Below are 20,458 nucleotides of genomic sequence, written 5' to 3'. Positions count from 1 at the left end.
GTTGACAATTAAGTGTTGGGACCGAGCACCGTAAACCATCTGCTCAAATTAAGCACCTGGTCCACCATCATCGTTAAATGACATATTGTCCTGAGGGTGATCTCACTAATTCATTCCATTGCTATACAGAACTTTGAAAATGCTTCTACATTAGTCAATGAAACATGCATTTGATGCTGTGAAATTCATAATATAGAGACTTTATGCTGGGCTAATTGGTTGTTACACATATATGTAGATATTCACAACACGCATCAACAAGTTCTCAATAGTTATTATGATTCCATAGTCCATAAAAGAGGCATACCCTTTCACACTTAGAGAGGATGTGGTCCGGAAATTCGGCCTGGACTGTTATCATGGGGAGCAGGGTCAAGACTAATTTGCATATGGCTGGATCCAAACTGGGGTGGTGTGGTGAGCAATAAACCGATAGATTTAAAGCAGTACTGTGACTGGGGGTGAATGTTTTATTTGTTCTGCATACCACCCATAATTTGTGTGTTTTTTTGCTGTTTCACCCTAAGTGGCAAGAGTATGCCCAGACGTTGGCTCCGTGCTCACTATACCACTGGATTGAACCTCTCTTAAAGAAACCCAATCTGGACCAAGGCAATATCAGCAGCTATTGACCAATTTCCAGGACACCTTACCCGGCTAAGATTCTGGAAAAAATCTCGAACTTCCAACTAACAGCCTTCATATCATCAGCGGATCTGCTAGATCCCCTAAAATATGTTTCCCGAAAAGGACATAGCACAGAAACATCCTTAGTCATGGCAGGTGAAGAGCTCAGAGCAATCCTGGACACTGGTGCCAAAGCCGCTCTGATCTTATTAGATTTATCTGCAGCTTTAGACACCGTAAATCATGGTATACTGATCAGAAGATTTTCAGAGGCAGTGGTTAAGGATTCTGCCCTTAAACTAAATAAATCCTATTTGAGCAACAGGCTCAAATAGGTTCAGCTTTGAACATCCTCATCAGAGCATTTCATGCTTCCCTGTGGTTTACCTCAGGGCTCATCATTGAGCCCTACGTTATTCAACATATATGTGCCCCCACTTGGCGGATATAAAGAGGCAGTTTGGTTTCTCCCTGATATCCTACGCATACGTATCGTTAGTGGTGTCCATCTCTAGTAATAAAGAGGAAACAGCAGACTGCTTTAATTGCTGTTTGTCCCAGGTGAATCAGTGAATGAGCTCGAACTGCATAAACTTGAACTGCCTAAAGCTGAACGTGGGAAAGAATGCTGGGCTCAGACACCTCCTTTTGGTCACACAGATGGTGGTTAGCGGTCTGGGTGATTCTCTGGTCCCAGTCAAGAAATTCAAGAATCTGGGCGCCATTTATGATGGCAACCTGATGTTTTAACATCAGATAAACAAGCTTTCCTCCACTGTCTTCTTTATTCTAAAGACATTTAGAAACGTTCAGTCCTTCATTCCACCAAATCCTGTGAAAACACTGGTGATAGTTTAGCCCTGTCCAGACTCGATTATGTAAATGCCCTTTATGTGGGCCGGCAAAAACAGCATCTGCTGAAGCTGCAACGTCTGAAGAATGCAGCAGCCAGATTGCTGCTGGACATTCCGAAATTCAAGTCAATCTCCCACGGACTAAGAAAGCTACACTGGCTCCCAGTGGAAAAAAGGATAGAATTTAAATCCTTATGCCTAGCGTTCAAGGCACTGCAAGGGAAAGGTCCTCAGTACCTGAAACAACACTTTACCTGGTACTCACCTGTCATAAATCTAAGGTCAGCGCAGAGCAAACTCATACAAACCCCCAGATTCAACTAAGCTTGTTGGGGTGGAAGAAGCTTTGTTCTGAGGACTGTGAAATTGTGGAACTCACTAGAGTGACATAAAAAACAGCCCAACATTGCTTCCTTTCAGAATGGCACAAAAAACTTGGCTCTTCACTAAGTTTTTTCCACTCTCACTCTTTTCCAGCACTTCACCACACAGCACCCAGATGTCCTTGGGCATCCGTGCACTATACAAATTTCCAAATCAAATCAAATCAGGGGTAATACCCCAAAACCGATCCCAGGATACTTGTTTTCCGGTCCAGGAAGGACCTGGCCAGGTAGTTTGGGCTGGACTGTTCCAATGGGGAGCCGGGTCAAGACTGATTGGCACATGGCTGTGGCCAAACTGGGGTGGTTGGTGAGCAAAAAAATTATGAGTTTCACCCAGATCTGTGACTTGGGGTGAATGTTTGATCCATCATTTGTGTGTTTTCTACTTTTAGAAAGCTAACATGTTCTTGTCCTAACCATTTGGAGCCTGTCCCTGGGTCACATGACCACATGTAGCTGGCAGTTGGCCCTTGTGTATCGCTCTCAGACAGTAAAACAATGGGCCATTTGTTTTGGCAGGATGTGCCAACTCTGACTTGATGAGGTGGAGGAGGTGTCACCTACCACACTTGCACTTCACACAGGCTCTGCCTGAGCACTGTTTAAAGGGGTTTGACGGCAGTGTATTGTGACCCCATACAATCTGAAACCAGGGCAGGAAGAGAGGTAATTCCTAACATCTTTGGGGGTGTAACCTCCAGAACCTTCTCCTACTTCAAAGTGGGCACCAGGTATAAATATTGGACCCTCAGACCCAACTCTTCAGTACACATCTGGACCTGTGGAAGACTCAGAAGAAGGACTGTTGTGCTGCCTTGTTGCAGAAAAAGGACTGCTGTACCGCCTGGCTGAAAGAAGGACTGCCACTTTGCTGCCCTGCGGTACTGCCCTGCTGTCTCCTGCCTGAAAGAGAGAGACTGGACCTGCAACGTGAACCCTGGTCCACTATACTGACTCCAAGGGCTAGTTGACTGGCCTCCTGATCTGTGTTCCAGAGACAGAACAGCTCCAACAACCTTAAGCCCAGTACCTGGTCTCTGCCTGCTGTGAGTCCTGTCATCCCATGTGGTGCTCCGCTGTCCCAGACCCTTGGAAGTAGGCCTGAAGTAGTTCTGCCAGCACAGTTGGTCCCAGCAGAAGTGACAGCACAATGCATCACATCACAATATTCTGCATCGGATCCACTGCGCAATGAATCCCAAAAATAGGACTTCTCATCGGAACCACAGCTGAGTTATGCATCCTTGATGTAGGCGTTCGCATCAAAAGCTCCTCATCAAGGGCATCCTTGACGACAACAAAGGGCTCCGTATGTCAAGCCCTACAAATTCTTTGGAAACAGCATATGCGCATGGCATCTTCGATCAAGACTTTACATAGCAAGCCCCTCGTCAACTTCATCCTCAACCATGACGCAGAACTTTGCATCTCAGCCTTGCAGCTTCCCGTAATTGCTGCTATGCGACACATCTCCACACCTGCATCCTTGTCGCAGGACTCCACATCGTTCCCCAACCAGGATTAAAGGTACTTTGTTCAGTGGGCCTAACTGGGTGTCCGTAGCTGTCTCGCACTCCATCGCAGTATGCCTGTACTTGAGACTTTGACTTTGTCCCGGTCTAGCGCAACCAGATAACCACAGTTGACGCTTTGTGTTTTTTTGTGCTATGGCAATTTAAATCTTTAAAATTGCATATCTCTGGTTCTACTGATTGTGTTTTTGTCATTTTCTTCTTAAATTATAAATTATGTTTTACTCTATTCTTCTAAATTGGTGTGTGACCCTTTTTGTGTTATGTTTCACTTTATTACTGTTAGACTTACTGCATAAAAACTTTACACATTGCCTCTAAGTTAAGCCTGACTGCTCTGTGCCAAACTATCAGAGGGCTGAGCACAGGGCAATTTGAGATTTGCTTGTGGCTTCACCTTGACAAGAGTTGTGGTTGCTGCTTGAGTAGGATTTCACCCCCTCAGCTAGTAACCTAATTTCTTATGGTATGTATGGGTGCATATATGTGCATGGTATTTCTATAACTCAAGTCTAGCCAATTACATGGTATTTTTATAGTGCATATCTAGCCAAAAGGCAGCGGAGCCCTGTACAAGGTCAAAGACAAGCTTAAAGCCGACGAGTTGTAGGAGAGGAAGCTAAGTGGGTGGTTAATTAATTGGGATGGAGAGTACTTTAAAGCAGTGAGTTGTATTTCATTTTAAAACACTTACCTGCTCCCTTAGGTAGCTTTTTTCGAAATCTAACTTCATTGTTGTCAGGTACTGCCTGTAGTCATTGAACTCTTTCAAGGAACATATAACCTAAGCAATATAATATGTAATATTACTAAATATTGCACTTCATACAAATTGTAATTTTCATCAATAATCAAACAGAAAATTAATTGTGTAGTAGATATTTTTTAAAAACTGGAAACAACCAAAAGAATTGTATGAATATGTAAACTCCTGGATGATGTAATAGTATGTATAGGATGCACACTACTACATCAGGGGTAAAGTCAATGTAACGCTTGTCATATTAGTGACTTACAGCTCAATTCCGTACACATTATACACAGCTAAGTTTATGTCAGGTGTGCAAAAAGTCGCACCTGGGGCAAAATGGCAGATGCTGATTAACAGAATCAGTATTTATAGACATTTGGATACGTACATGAAATGTAAGACCGTGAAAAATATGTTACGGTAGGTGTTGGAGACATGAATGTTTCTAAGGGAGGCCAGGTTGACAGAATCAACAAAATCATACGATTGAGGGTATTTAGAAACGTTCTCAGTGTTTTTTTCACAACCCCATCACACATCTACGATTAGTATGAAAAACTGTAGAAAGTGTGCATATTTGGAGTGTAATATGAAACGCATTGTCTTGGACTTTGGAAGCATCCAAACGTAAGGCCAGAATAGAAATCCACAACCTGGAGGGCCAGTATACCATTGGATCTGAGCCAGAACCTATACTGTCAGTGTTATAATAGTACCGTGACCAAAGAACAAATTGGACAAGAATACCCGGATATGAGTGAACAGGTGCCAAGTGAATACAGCAGCAATCTAAAAAAGAGCATCACACTACAAACTACATCAAAGCAATAATTCACCTTTCTTATGTGGCAAAAATAGTCTCAGAACAGGATCTCAACAAGAGCTATCATCTAGAAGAACTAATCCCTGATTCAGGCACAGCACAACATGTTCTAGATGCCTTGTGCAACAGACGTATACGAGATTTGCATTGGACTGATTTGTGGCAGGTGAGGTTCTTCAAAGTGAGTACGGTAAGTACATCAAACTTATATATGGCACAATGATAGAGAAACAATGTAGGAGAGTAGGGTCTGCTTCCTATGGTCACCCCCACTTTTTGCTGTGATTCTCTGGTTTTTCGACTTTAGTGTGGCTATGGGCCTGCTAATCAGACCCACAGCCCAGCTGTTCTCTCTCTAAATAGATGCCATGTACTTTAGGTACATGCCAGATTGGATATTGGGTCACCTTTGGGAGCCCCTGTATAGTGTACCATAGGTACCCAGGGCAAAGGTGCATCCAAGGCCTACCAGGGGCTGCAGCACGTATTATGCCACCCCTGGCTGGCCATCAAAACTGACACCACTGGCTAATCACTCAGCTTGGGTAAGGTGGTGTAACCACCCCTTACTTAGATATAGTATATCTATATCTACCTTATATATAGACACATAGTAACCTATAAGTCACTCCTATGGCAGGCCTTAACAATCCTGGAGGCAGAGTGCTTAGTTTTATGTGAGAGGGTGCCCTTGCATGAGCTGAGCCCCTCTGCAGCTTTCGGAACCATCTCCTTATAGCTGTTCTATGATATAGCCATACCATATAATCTTAAATGCATTATAATCCTTGCGGTTAATGCTAACTTTGGTTTGGCTTTATCAAAACATGTTGTGTAAGGTGTCAAACACTTTATAATACTAACCCCCCGCTAGTTCTGGTGGCGGGGGTAGCATTCCACACTTCTAGATTGAGAAGACATGTAGTTACTGCTTTACCCGGTTAAAGTTAAATCAATCAATCAATCAATGCATTTCTAAAGCGCGGGGGCGCTACTGATCAAAGAGCCAGGTCTTGAGAAGTTTTCTGAAGGTCAGCAGGTCCTGAGTCTGTCGTAGGCTGGTAGGGAGAGCGTTCCATGTCTTGGCGGCGAGGTAGGAGAAGGATCTGCCGCCGGCGGTGGTTTTTCAGATATGAGGAACTGTGGCGAGGGCGAGGTTGGCTGAGCGGAGGCTTCGGGTGGGGATGTGGAAGCTGAGACGGTTCTTGAGCTATGTAAGATCGGTGTTGTGCAGTGCTTTGTGTGCGTGGATGAGGAGTTTGAAGGTGATCCTCTTGTTGAGGGGGAGCCAGTGTAGACCTCTCAGGTGGGGTGTGATGTGGCTGCGTCAGGGGACGTCGAGGATCAGGTGTGCCGAGGCGTTCTAGATTCGTTGTAGTCGTCTCAGGTGCTTGGTAATTGTTCCTGAGTAGAGGGCGTTCCCGTAGTCGAGTCTGCTGGTGACGAGGGCCTGGGTGACGGTTTTTCTTGTGTCGGGAGGGATCCACTTGAAGATCCTGTGGAGCATTCAGAGGGTGTGGTAGCAGGATGCAGAGACTGCGTTGACTTGCCTGGTCATGGAGAGGGTGGAGTTGAGGATGACCCACCAGGTTGCGTGCGTGGTCTGTGGGTTCCGGGGCTGTGCCAAGCGATGTGGGCCACCAAGAGTCGTCCCAGTCTGATGGGGTGGGTCCGAGAATGAGGACCTCCATCTTGTCTGAATTCAGCTTCAGTCTGCTGTCCCTCATCCAGTCGGCTAAGGCCTTCATTCCTCTGTGGAGGTTGGCTTTGGAGGTGTGGGGGTCTTCGGTGAGGGATATGATCAGCTGGGTGTTGTCGGCGTAGGAGATGATGTTGAGGTTATGTTGGTGTGCGACTTGGGCGTGCGGTGCCATGTAGATATTGAACAGCGTTGGGCTGAGGGAGGATCCCTGTGGGACTCCGCAGATGATCTCGGTGGCTTTTGAGCGGAAGGGTGGAAGGCGGACGCTCTGGGTTCTGCCGGAGAGGAAGGATGTGGTCCAGGCCAGGGCCTTCTCTTGAATTTCGGCATCATGGAGGCGTGCTGATAGGGTGCGGTGGCAGACTGTGTCAAAGGCTGCTGATAGGTCCACGAGGATGAGGGCGGCTGTTTCTCCTCTGTCCATTAGGATCCTGATGTCGTCAGTGGCGGCGATGAGGGCGGTCTCGGTGCTGTGGTTGCTGCGAAAGTCGGATTGGGAAGGGTCCAGGACGTTGTTGTCCTCGAGGTAGCGGGTTAGCTGTTTGTTGACAATCTTCTCTGTCACCTTCGCCGGGAACGGGAGCAGGGAGATGGGCCGTAAGTCTTGAGGTCCTTGGGGTCCACCTTGGGTTTCTTCAGAAGGGCGTTGATCTCGGCGTGCTTCCAGCTTTCCGGGAAGGTTGCTGTCTCGAAGGAGCTGTTGATAGTTTTGCAGAGGTGGGGCGTGATGGTTGTGCTGGCTTTGTTGAAGACGTGGTGAGGGCAGGGGTCGGATGGGGATCCGGAGTGGATGGAGTTCATGGTTTTGATGGTGTCTTTGTCGCTGACGTTGGACCAGGCGGTCAGGCGGCTGGTGCGGGTAGTGGTCGCGGGGGTGGTGGACTCGGTGGTGGGTGCGGGGGTCTCGCAGTTGAAGCTGTCGTGGATGTCGGTGATCTTGTGGTGAAAGAAGGTGGCTAGGGAGTCGCACAGGTCTTGCGATGGTGGTATGTCGTTGGTGTTGGAGCTGGGGTTGGAGAGTTCTTTCACGATGCTGAAGAGCTCCTTGGAGTTGTGTGCGTTGTTGTCAAGGCGGTCCTCTTGGCGGTCCTCATGAGTTGGTGGTGTTTGCGGGTGGCGCTCTTGTGGGCTGTGCGGCTGTCTGGTGTTCGTTCGTGGAGCCATTTCTTCTCCAGCTTCCGACAGGTGCGCTTGGAGATCCGGAGGTCCTCGGTGAACCAGGCGGCTTTTTTGTTGGTGTGGTTGATTGCGGAGGTTTTGAGAGGGGCGAGGGTGTTGGCACAGTCGATGATCCACTGTTTGAGGTTGGTCGCAGCGGTGTCGGGGTCGGTGGGGTTGGCGGGTGGTCTCAGGGAGAGGGTGGTAGTCAGTTGGTCCTTGGTGACCTTGCCCCAGCAGCGGCGTGGCAGCTGTTGGGTACGGTGGTGTGTGGTGGGTTTCCTAAAGGTGAAGTGGACGCATCTGTGGTCGGTCCAGTGGGGTTCGGTGGTGTGGCTGAAGGAGACGTGGGGGCTTGTGCAGAAGATGGGGTCCAGCGTGTGTCCGGCGGCGTGGGTGGGTGTCGTCACAAGCTGTTTGAGTCCGAGGTTGGCGAGGTTGTCTATCAGGGCGGTGGAGTTGGTGTTGTTGTTGTTCTCGAGGTGAAAGTTCAGGTCCCGAGGAGGATGTAGTCCATGGAGGCGAGGGCGTGGGTGCTGACGAGGTCGCGATGGTGTCGCTGAACTGTGGTCTTGGTCCGGGTGGTCTGTAGAGGAGTGTTCCCCGGAGGGTCGTGTTGGGGTCGGTGTGGATCTGGAAGTGCACGTGCTGGGCAGTGGTGAGGGTGTCGTCTTTGTTGGTCGAGACTCTGAGGGTGTCCTTGTGGATGATGGCTATTCCCCCTCCAACTCCGTTGATGCGGTCTCTGCGGGAGATCTTGTAGCCCTGTGGGATGGCTATGGTGATGTCTGGTGCTGAGGTGGCGTTTAGCCAGGTCTCCGTCAGGAAGGCGACGTCGGGCGGTAGAGTCTAGGAGGTCCCAGAGTTCAATGGCGTGCTTACGAGCGGAGCGGGTCTTGAGGAGGATGCAGTGGAGGTGGTTGGGTTCTCTGGTTGGTGGTCTGGTGGGCTGGATGCTGGTGAATCTGCAGTTCCGTCAGGCGAAGGGCCCTTGGGTGCGCTTCAGGGTGGCCCGGTAGCAGGGGTGGTCTCTTCCGGTGTTGAGTGCGTGGAGGCTGTTGGAGTCGTAGTGCAGTCTGGCGTTGCTGGGGCGCGGGGTCCAGGGGGTCTGGCACTGGGCGTGGTCCAGGCGCAGACGGGCTCCATATGAGGAGTAGAGGGAGGGGGGAGCAGCTGGGGGGTGGGAGCAGGGCGGCCAATGGGGGACAGAGGGGCGGGCCGCAGGGATGCAGTGGCAGGAAAACGGCAGGGGGACACCGAAGGCGGGGGAGAAGAGAGGGGGCAGAGGGGCAGAAACGGGCACAGGTGAACAAAAGTAAAAGGGCACTGGAACAAAACAAAGGATACAGCAGCAGAACAAGCTCAGTAGCGATCACAGGTCACAGGGGAACAGAAGTAAAAGGGCACTGGAATAAACCAAAAGATACAGCAGCAGAACAAGCTCAGTAGCGATCACAGGTCACACAGGGGGCTGTGTGGCGGTGAGGGGAGCGACCTGCCTGGTGACAGGATCAGAGCCTAAGCATCACAAAATGGATGCTGCTGCCACAGACATGAGTCTGAACTCCTGCTGCTGGACGAAACTCTGGAAAGGGAGTCCTGGACAATAGATTTCCTGTCAGGGAAGGTGCTAGCACCTCCCCAGACAGCCTGTAGTGTATTGGGGCAAGGTGGGTTGAATGGAAAAATGCTTTTCCAGACACTGCCTGGGGCACACAAGGTGCTCCATGCATAGCCTGGTTCAAACCAGTTAATGGGGCCCTCCAGACCCGCTCTGGCACGAAACTGGACAAAGGGAAAGGGGTGTAACCACCCTCTTCCCAGGTCCACCCATAAGAGGGACCTAGCAGGTAATCCAGCCCCTAAAATTAGTGTAAAGATAGGAGCTGTGTCTAGAGACATTAGATTATCCTGGACTGAAACTCTGAAATGAAACTCTTGGACCTTCGACGTTCTACATCGACTACAAGACTGAAGACATCTCCCTTGTGGTCAAGGAGTGACCACCCTGTGCAAACAGGCACCACCAGTAACTTGCCAGTTTGCTTTGTCGACGCTCCTGCCGGAACCTGAAGACTCAGTGACTCAGGAACTGAACTTCCAGACTTCTCCCACTCTGACCCACATCCACAGCAAAGCTGAGACCCGTGCCGGACACGAGAGACGTGGGACCGGACGCCCTGGACTACATGCATTTTGCTAACTGCTCAACTCCCAAGGTACCCTCGCAGTTGTGCATTGGGGTATGAGAAGCCCCAGACCCGAGCACCATTTGAACCAAAGCTTAGCCCTCCACACTCCACAAGTGCAGCGTGGGGTCTGCTCCTGCATTTCAGCTCGACGCGTCTTCCCAGTTGCTAGCTCGCTGTCTAGTTAGCCCTCTGAAGACTTCCTTTTAAATTTACATAGCTGGCATGTTTGCTTCATGCTTGCTCCAGCTTCCCTGCAAAGGAGAAGCTCCCCAGACCTTGCTGGTATGACTTGAAGCAAATCTTTACTTCCTGCATGGGTTATGGTTGCCAAGGCTTGTTGGGTCCAATCCGGATCCCAACAATGCAGTCAACTAGATCCTTTGTGGGTCAACTCAAATTCAGCTCCTGGTTGTCGTCGACGCCTCCTGGTTCTCGTGGCTGCAGAGACAAGCTTTGCATCTTCACCTGAAATCACTTGACATCGCCTGGTTCCTTCCTGGTTCCTTCCTGGTCACTGGGCTGGTGACCCAGACTCTGTCCCCTCTGCTTTCAGGTTCTTCACTTCTTTGATTCACCCTTGGATGCACCCGGACACTCTTCCACTGGCCGCCTGCAGCACTTCTTTTGCAGATCTCCATTGAAAGTATCAACGAAAGCCGACACGAAAAGACACCTATGCACCCGGCTTCCCTGGGTGAGGTAACTCGAGTACTCCGGTGCTCCCGTGGGTATTGACTTTTCAAGTGTCCTAGTTAAAAAGGGTTTTCACATAGTCCACCTGGAAGTGTCCTTAATCAGTAACTTTGTAACTTCTTCGTTCTCCATTATAAGTCAATGGTAACTCACGACTGTGTTTAGATACTGCACACTGCACGCGTTTTCCGTGGGTCTCCTACTTCCTGGTCGACTAGTGTAGCCCCAGCGTTTCCCTAGGCCCTAGGCCTATTCCCTATTCCTGAAGTGGTTCTTATACCACTTACTTAGTATATGGTTTGTGAGGCCCCTAGGGCAAAACTGTATTTGTGCAACTTATTGTATGCTAATTGAGTAACTTGTGATGTACTTCGATCTCTGACCTCATAAAGAAGTCAGAGGGGTTGTGTTAGAAATAAATACATATATTTTTGCTATATACCTTGTACGGTGTCCTTTCATTTGGTATTCAAGGGATTATAATTGGTAAAACAAACAGCTTCACATGCTCTTTGGAGTTTAGCCTAAGACTGCTGGTCCATGCTACCACTAGGATAGCTTGTCTATAAGGTTGACTTTACAACCACCATCAATAAGGGTCGTTTAGACTGGTGCAAGGTGCCCACTAGAATAGTGGACATCATATGCCAGGCTAACTTCTCACAAACAAGGGAAAGCCCCATAAGGTATCTGCACATGTATCTGATTGAGGAGTATGACAATGAAGAGTGGCAACGTGATTTAAACTAAACAAAGCTACTAGTGTAACTGGGTTGACATTCCCATACAGTATTGATCTCTTTCTGGTTAAACAATGTTACCCAAGAGATACTTTTTGCCGTAGGTTTCTCTTTAAGGACATATTCTAATATTTTCTGGTATTCTGAGTTCATATCAAGCATTTTGAAGCAATCTAAATCATCAATGAAATCGCTATACCAAATGTGTGTTGCATGTAGCCACATTTATAGAGTCCCAGAGGTTGATACTGTGATATGTTATTGTCTGCTTAATAAAACCTGAAGGATTCCAATGATGCAGTTTCTATCCCTAAACACCAAACAAGCATTGGCATAGCCAAAAGGTCTCGCTTTTTGGAATGTAAGTGCTTTGTAATATGATTTTATTCTGTAGTGAGTTGTATTGTGAAGTGTATGTGTTATTTATTAATATGTGTTATGTAATTATATGTTTTCAAAAGTGGTAAACACAGGGAATAACGTGTGTATTGCTCATTGTTTAGACGATCTTGGCTACGCACTATTAGAGAGCTGGCTAGAGAGGGCATGAAAGAACTTAAAGTGAGTTATTCATTTACTTGTTCAGAACAGGGGACTCTAAAATCCAGTTGGCCCAGGGGCAGAGCCACCGAAATGCTTAAGATGCCCCTAATGATCGCAGCTCTTAGTTGTACAGTGTGTGCAGTTGCAGGAGAGGCTGTGGCTTGAGTGCACTCTGTACGTCTGGTGTGCTTGACTTTTAACGTTAAGTAAGGGGCTGCACCTTTACTTGCCGGCCACTTACACCCTCCCGACTCCCATTAAGCCACTGGTGTAGGTGTGTTAGGCGTGAGCACTTGTAATCACTGGGCATGTGGCCAAGTAACACCTGGCATGTTTCGTGAGCTGTTTGCCCACAATTGGATCCTGCCAATAATCGGGGTTCACAGACCAGGAGGGCGCGCTGTTGTTTGCTAAAGGGGAGGCCAGAGAAGTGTGCGCGGCCTGCGACCAGACGCCGCAGAGCTACCGCGCGCAGTGCCCCATTGTGCGCAAAAGCGCCCGCCGGATCACTTTTATAAACCTCTGTGTTTACAAAAAGTAAAATTCAGAAAGTGTGAAAGATGCGTGGTAGGCTTGTGCCACATGGGGCACGGGCAAAATCAACAATTGATGGACAGAATGCAGAACAATGCCATACATTAACCCCAGTACAGAGATCTGGGCCTAATTCCATTGTTTGTTTGCACTCCACACCACCCCAGTTCAGACATGACCATATGCAAATCAGCCTTGACCCTGTGCCTCATGGGAACAGTCGAGGCCAAACTGCCAAGCCATGTCTTTCCTGGACCGGAATCAAGCATCCTAGGACCGGTTTCTGGAGTGTTTGGGGTTGAGCATACTCAGCAGATTTTAAATCCCATTTTCTGTAACCGAAAAACACAGAACACAGGACAATGGACTCTGTAATAGGGTTGGGTCAAACCTTGTGGGCTTCCTCTTTCCATCTATCATCCCGAGAAAGGGATAATCTGGGGGCACGGGCGGCATATGATAACTTGCTCGCTGGCAGACGCTTTCGGGCACGCTGCTCGTGCCCCAGGAGAGGAAACCATTTGTTTAGCTGATTGCTCCACTAACCCGCACCTGCTTGAAAATGTGTAAAAAAAATTCTCTTTTAAAACAAGTTTTATTTTTTTATTTTTTTATAGGAAAGACCTAGATGGAAACTGGTAGAGTGTAGTCAGTAGGGTCGAATAAACGTGAGTTTAAACCTCTTAAAGCACATCAGTGAGCAAAAGATGCAAAGAATAGACACAAAATGTATATTCGCATTTCTAAACTTTCTCATAACAAGTAATACCTTTAAGTCCTTTTGGTTATTAACACCATTGAAGTAAAAGGCCACAGCCTGTTTTGCGCCTATGTACAGTTGGAATGACGTGTACCTATTTACCTTACTATTGTTTGCAGAGTTTTATATAGCACAAATTTGACCCAAATCGGGTATCAGAGCGCTTTACATAGCACCAGCTACATTAAATGAGGACACACATTCATTTTTGTTAGGCACGGGGAGATTAAGTGATTTGCCCAGAATCACAGAGACTCGAACCCAGTACCTCCAGGTCCGAGTTCGAGCGCCCTAGCCATTAGGCCAACTCCTCTCCATACTCATGGTTTCTAAGGTGGTAAACACGGTGAATAACGTGTGTATTGCTCACTGTGTCTGATTGCCGCAAGAATTCCTAAAATAAGCAGGAGCTGTTATAATTGTGCAGCTTCGCTGACTTCCCGCGTCTCCCTTGCAGAGTGCTGTGGAGGCATGCGTGTGGGGACTTCTTAGGAACACTTACGGCAGACACAGCTTACTGTGCTGATTGTCATAGAGGAGATTTGCCTCTGAGGGCCGGGCTTTGGCCCTCCTTATAGAGCCAAAAAACGAGCATAAGTAGACCCCTTTCACACTTGACTATTAGGTAGCAAATGCGGGCAGTGCTGCAGCAGGGGGATGGGCCTGCCAGATTCCCTTTCGGGAGCGTGACCATATGGCGCCACCATATGGCACCGCGTGCTCCTGAAAGGAAATCGCCAAGATGTGCACGTGTTACATTGCTTGCAATGCAACACGTGCACATTTTTGCCCCCAAAGCTGTGGCAATGGCTACAGGTCTCTCCTATGCAACGCATGCGCATTGCGTAGGCGAGACCTAAAAAGGAATACTTCCAAGGAGCTAAAACAAAGGAGTGTTTGGGATTGAGCATATTCAGCAGATTTTAAATCCCATTTTCTGTAACCGAAAAACACAGACCACAGGTCAATGGACTCTGTAATACGGTTAGGTCAAACCTTGTGGACTTCCTCTTTCCATCTATCATCCCGAGAAAGGGATAATCTACAAGAGGAGCAATCAGTCACCTTTGTAGGTCTCTTTTCATTCTAGACACAGGCTAGAATAATATGGAGACTTCACACAGGCTAGAATATGGGGACTTGGACCGGCACACAACCCCCAATAAGCGCCATACAGCTGCAGGAGCCTCAGGCCTCGCATGTCATAAGAAAAAATAATTCTAAGACTTCGGTATATCACCCTGAAATGCTAGGCATACTCTGATAAATTTAGAATGCTGAAAAAACAAAAACAAATTTGTTTCGGGATTTTAAAAAATGAGGACTACAGATCAAAAACCTCTATTCATGGGGGGCCTGGCTAACCTCTGACGTGAATGGCCGCTCGGTAGCTCTGCTCCGGAGCGCCACTCCCAAACTATCCGGATAACTTAGGGTCCGCTGGGCGGATTCTTGCCCGAGGAATTCCGTGGTGTGCTGCAGTGACCGGCGAGGCGTGTGCCGAGTTTGGGGTAGATCGGTGAAGTGTTCCAGAGAGCGCTCCGCGCACCGGATCAAAACTAGAGGCCTTGCAGGCGGAAGTGAGGCCGGGGAGTAAAAGTGCACTATGCTAGACCGCAGTTGCGGCCATATTTTGTGGAGGCCGAGATTGTTGCCTGTGAGTGCCCGCCGACAGAGCTGCGCCCTGCTGCACGGCGGATGTGAGAGGAGAGGCTTGGCCCCGAAGCCACAGGGATGTCGGGGTTGAGCCACTGATCCTGGTAACCCCACTGCGTGAACGAGTGCAGGCTTAACAGGGCAGGCGCGCACATGATCGGGAGCAGCCCTGTGGCCCTGGGACTTGATTACAGTTGGATCCCACAGGCTGCCTAATAGACTGCTGAACTTTTATGGGCTTTGTAGTGACTGCAGATGGCCCTGAAAAAGAGGTTTGTGCATATCATGGCCGGTGAGCCACCCCAGATGCAGCACGGAGTGAACACTACCGAGCAGCTTGTTATCGCAAGAATTCTGGGACTGAGGAATGTTTTGCGGCATGACCCTCTGAGGTCTAGATAACGACTGAAGCCAGCAAGGTAGGAGATTAAGTCACCTGCGGGGAGCTGGAAAGGAAACTGCGCTTGATTATCTCTGTTCTTGAAGTGTGTTGTGGAGCGGGAGTGACCCTGCGGGGTTGCCTGGATTCCCGATTTCCCTGCATAATGGCCTAATCTATATGAGGCGCAGCGTGAGGAATGGTGACTGAGGAACTTTGATCGCCAGGCAGAGAGGTGCTTCATCTGGCTCAGGTTAACGATAAGGGCAGACCCGGTCTGTGTGGATTCCATCGAGGCGGGGTGCACGCAGTGTGTCCAACCAAGAGTCCTGTAAACGGGGTGCCCCACACAAAAACCGACTGGCCGAGTGGACGACTCCACTGCAGGCGGTGGGGAGTAGCGGTCGCACCCCGATATCAAGTGGTGCCACCGAGATGAATATACAATGGCATCTGGGCGCAACAACCGGACGGCAACGCAGACCAAACTGGAGAAATTTGCATGGCAAAAGAAACAGAGTGAGGACAGGGGAGACGGCAGTCCCGAGTGGTGCCATGGAACCTACGAACAAGGATATCCTCTAGGCAATCATTGCGATAAGGACTTCCCTCGAGGTAAGGATCGATACAGTGGCAACAGAAGTGGTGCTGTGAAAAGAAGAGCCTTCACAGGTTTCTGGACAATACTTTTGTATGTTTATTTTCAATACAGCATCCCAGCACGGAGCAGCATCCTACATCACCAGTGCTCTCTAGTAACTGTCTCCACAAGAATTCTTAAATGAAAATATTCTGTGACATAACTTGACAATAGTATCCATGGTAGAGATTGCTATATGACATCTCTACATTTCTCCCCTCTTACATAATAAAAAGAGAATACAAAGTATAAATACAAAAAAAATATACTAAATAGAAAAACAATAAATTATACAATGAATTATATAATAAGAACATTCATAACACAGAAAATATGAATCATGGTTCACACACTTTACAAACATTGCCTAAACTCCAAGTGGAACCATCATCCAAAATTACAATGTTAGATTTTACATCCTTACCATGAAAAGGTCCTAGATATTTACTTTCTCCTTTCCGAAACCATTCTTTTTTGCGTACAACAACCCAATCACCTCTTTGAATACTTTTTTGTTTCACTCCTTTCCTTAAATTGTAACTACTCACCATTTTCCTTTGACCTTTTTGCACATTTTCCTTTACTACATCACAATCAATCCAAACCTTATCTTTTCTACACAACCAAATAGGACATTCTTTTTTTCCTGGCTCTCTTCCTTTAAGGGGCTACAAAAGGACCCACCCCAGTAGTAGAATGTGGGGTAACCCTATGTGGCCACATCATTTTTCTTAACTCATGTTTCCATGACAAACCATTGGCAAGCGATAATTGGATATTTTCCACAATGATTTGGTTAGTTCTTTCTACCAAACCATTAGCCTTGGTTCGAAAAAGAGCTACCCTTTCATGTGTAATACTCATTCTCTCAAGAAAATCTTTCATCTCCTTGGAGATAAACTGTACTCCATTATCAGATACCAGAGAAGCAGGAATTCCTTCATCCCAAAAAATATTTTCCAAAAACCTTATCACATTGGCAGTATCATTTTCTTCCATAGTTTCCACCACAAACCATATTGTATGATAATCCACTAATACAAGATTAAACCTGTCTTTTGTACCTAATCTACTGACTGGGCCAATAAAATCAATAGCTGATTTCGCTCATGGTCTTGATGGAAATTTGGTACATTACAAGGGAGGTTGACGCAAAAGTTTAGACTTGTCACTTTTAACAGAAAAACAACAATCTTTCACTATAGCTTCTATATCACTATCAACTCCTGGCCACCAAAATGACTCTCTGACCCTGCGTTTTGACATACCCTGACCAGGATGACCCTCATGGATAATATCAAGAATTCTCTTCCTTACTCCAGTGGGAGATACTATCTGCCTTCTCTTCATAACTTTTCCTTTGTTCACACTTAATTAATCTCTTACTTTGAAAAATTCCTTCAATTCTAAATCTTTATTGTCACCAAGATCCCATGCTTGAATCATTTTAGATTCTACTCTCAGTAACACAGAGTTACACTCCCTAGCCTTATTCCACTCCTCTGAAGACAGAGCTGTAACTCCTCTATTGACATCTTCTTCGACAATATCACTACAAATTTCATTAGATTCCTCATTCAACGACTTTCTTGATAAATAATCAGCAATGACATTTTTCTCTCCTTTAACATACTCAACTTCAAAATTAAACTCCATGACAGATAACAACCACCTGGAAATTCTGGGTGTCACATTACCTTCCAATCTTTTACGGCCTTTAAAGATGAATAATAATGGTTTATGGTCAGTAGGGACCTTGAAGGGAAGTCCCCATAAATAAAACTTAAAATGACTTACTCCCCAACAACAAGCTAAAGCTTCTCTTTCGATGACTGAATAAGACCTCTCAGCACCCTGTAAGCTTCTCGAAGCAAAACCTATGACCAGTTCTTGACCATCCACCACTTGTGACAACACTGCTCCAATTCCGATACCACTGGCATCAGCAGATAAATAAGTCTTTCCATTCACTTCAAGACGCCCTAAAGTAGGTGCTTCAGAGATATTCTTTTTTATAAGTTCAAAAGCTTTTTTACATTCATCACTCCATTCAAATGCAACACTTTTCTTCATGATCATCCTCAAAGGTTCAACAATTTCAGAAAAGCTCCCCACATATTTAACACATTATTCTGCCAATCCTAATAAAGATCGGAGTTCATCTTTACTTGATGGTTCAGGAGCCATAGTCACTGCTTTTACAATACTTTTCTTGGGTCTTATGTCATCTGAATTTACTTCATGTCCCAGATACTCCACTTTTTCTTTTCTTTACTGAAATATTTCTCTTTTTATCGTTAAGTTATGTTTGTCTAATCTACTCATCACTTCTCCAAACAATTTGTCATGGTCAGTAACATCTTTTCCAGCAATCAAGATATCATCTTGAAAACACCAAACTTTTTTCATATCTCCAAATATGCTTTTCATAGCTCTTTGAAAAACAGCCGAAGCTGGGCCAAATGGTATCCTCTTGTATAAAAATGCACCAAGAGGAGTAGCAAAACAAGTCAAATGTTTCAAAGACTCATGTAACTTTATCTGATGATACCCGGCAGACATGTCTAGTACGCTGAAAATTCGTCCATCACCCATGGTTGATAACATCTCTGATATATTTGGAAGGGGTTCCCTATCGACCCAAATGTTTTTATTAATGATACGCAATCAATACAAAGACGAATTTTGCCACCATCCTTCGGAGCTATCACAATGGGAACCAACCATTCAGATGCTTCGATAGGCTCTCAATCACGAATTTACTATCTGTTCCCTCATGCCCAAGATTTCACTGACTCTACTTGTTTGGTGCAAGGAATCTCGGATAACTCAACTGTTGTGGCGGTCCTGGGTGCTCAATGCGCTAGACATACCAGCCCAATCATGATACAACCATCGGCACAAAAGATCCCACGCATTAGAGAAAACCTGCAACAAGACACAGATTATTATTTTGAAGAAAATGTGGGATCAGTAAAGCCGGTAGTGACACTCAGGGGTGCATATGGCGCGGTGATCAAGGGAGGGTGCTATGTCTGATGGTGGGCAACAGAACCAAGTGTAACCGGAGGGTTGTCGAATTGGAAGCAGACATTATGCAACTGGAGGGAAACCATATCTCAGGCCCCTGATCCTGACACTCAGCACCGTCTCAACATTAAAAGACAGGACTATAGACAGCTGCTTCTGGTGGATGCCACCATGCGTTCCCTGGCCACTCGTCACAGGATTTACGAGCAGGGTGAGCGTACAGGTAAACTTCTGGCTTGGCTGGAACGCAAGGAACAGTCAGCGAGATGGGTCCGAGCAGTAGAGGGTCCTAAAAGCGATTTGATCATTGACCCACAAGGTATAGCTGACGCTTTTGCCGCCCATTTCGACAATGTATAAGGAATTCAGCAAGCCACACAAGCCTCAATGGCAGCAGATCTCCTCGCCACTATAGAGGTAGCATGCATCCCCCGCAGGGTAGAGAGGCGTTGGATGCGGACATATCTGTAAACGAGATCCAGAAGGCAATTCGAGATGTTCAAGCCGGCAAAGCGATGGGTCCGAACGGGCTTCCTATCAAACTTCTCAAACCAATGGCAATGAAGTTAGCGCCCCATTTGCTTAATCTATATCATGAAAGCTATGAATCTGGGCTTCTCCTGGCTGATATTTGCACGGCCACCTTCGTGGCTATTCACAAACCCGGTAAACAGGCGGAAGATTGCACATCATACCAGCCCATATCTTTGATCACGGTGGAATTCTGGCCAAACTGTTGGCTAATCGATTGCTCCCTTATCTAAATGATTTGATTCATCCAGAACAGTCGGGATTCTTGCCAGGCCAGAATACGGCACGGATTCTGCGACCTGTACACGGTGCACTGAGGCGAATAGACACCCTCGAGGAAGAAGGAATTTGACTGTCACTTGATGCCACAATGGCATTTGACTATTGCCTGGGAGTATCTGTTTGCTGTTCTGGCCCGCATGATGGCTACCAAACTTTCAACTTTCAAGTCCCCCCAGTTTTTCAATAACCTGATCCCTTTATTTTCTGTCTTCTTTTCCTGAGGATTCAATTGACCATGCCACAGCTTCCTGAGACAACTACCACTAAACAAATTAGAGTCTTCCAGCCTTCTATGGTTAAAGCCTTGTTCTTCCTGTATTTTCCCTTCACTCCCATTTCATTCATTCCCCCTGACATTCTTGCCAGGAGCTTGCAAAGTCGACATTCTTGGCATTGGCTAATAATGAATTATTCTGTGAAGAGAAGAATCTTGCAATTAAAATCCCTAAAACAAAATGTATGGTTAGCAATGATATAACACCCCAGAAGACTTTGTTTTCTATAAAAGGACCCACACCAGAAAAGGTGGGTAGTTTATAATATCTAGCCTTAAAGTTAGATCAAGAGGGGAGGAGCTTAGCGCGCATCCAAGATGGTCGCATGAGCAAAGGGCTCCCGAGACCCTTGCCGCCTCCCGCATATATC

At 46.9% G+C, this 20,458-nt stretch overlaps 1 protein-coding gene across 1 annotated transcript in view; it reads right to left on the bottom strand.

The window, feature by feature from the left end:
• The window catches only part of LOC147722358 (uncharacterized), a 700,192-nt gene that overhangs the window by 637,644 nt on the left and 42,090 nt on the right, over nt 1-20,458 (bottom strand). The window contains exon 4 of the mRNA XM_086967301.1: nt 4,094-4,183. Within this exon, the coding sequence (XP_086823427.1) occupies nt 4,094-4,183 (90 nt within the window). The remainder of the gene's footprint in view (nt 1-4,093; nt 4,184-20,458) is intronic.

This window comes from Lissotriton vulgaris, chromosome 4_1 (genome assembly GCF_964263255.1).
Source record: "Lissotriton vulgaris chromosome 4_1, aLisVul1.2, whole genome shotgun sequence".
Taxonomy (NCBI): Eukaryota; Metazoa; Chordata; class Amphibia; order Caudata; family Salamandridae; genus Lissotriton; species Lissotriton vulgaris.
Note: the sequence above shows the minus strand (reverse complement) of the source record. Positions and strands in the feature narration are given on the sequence as shown.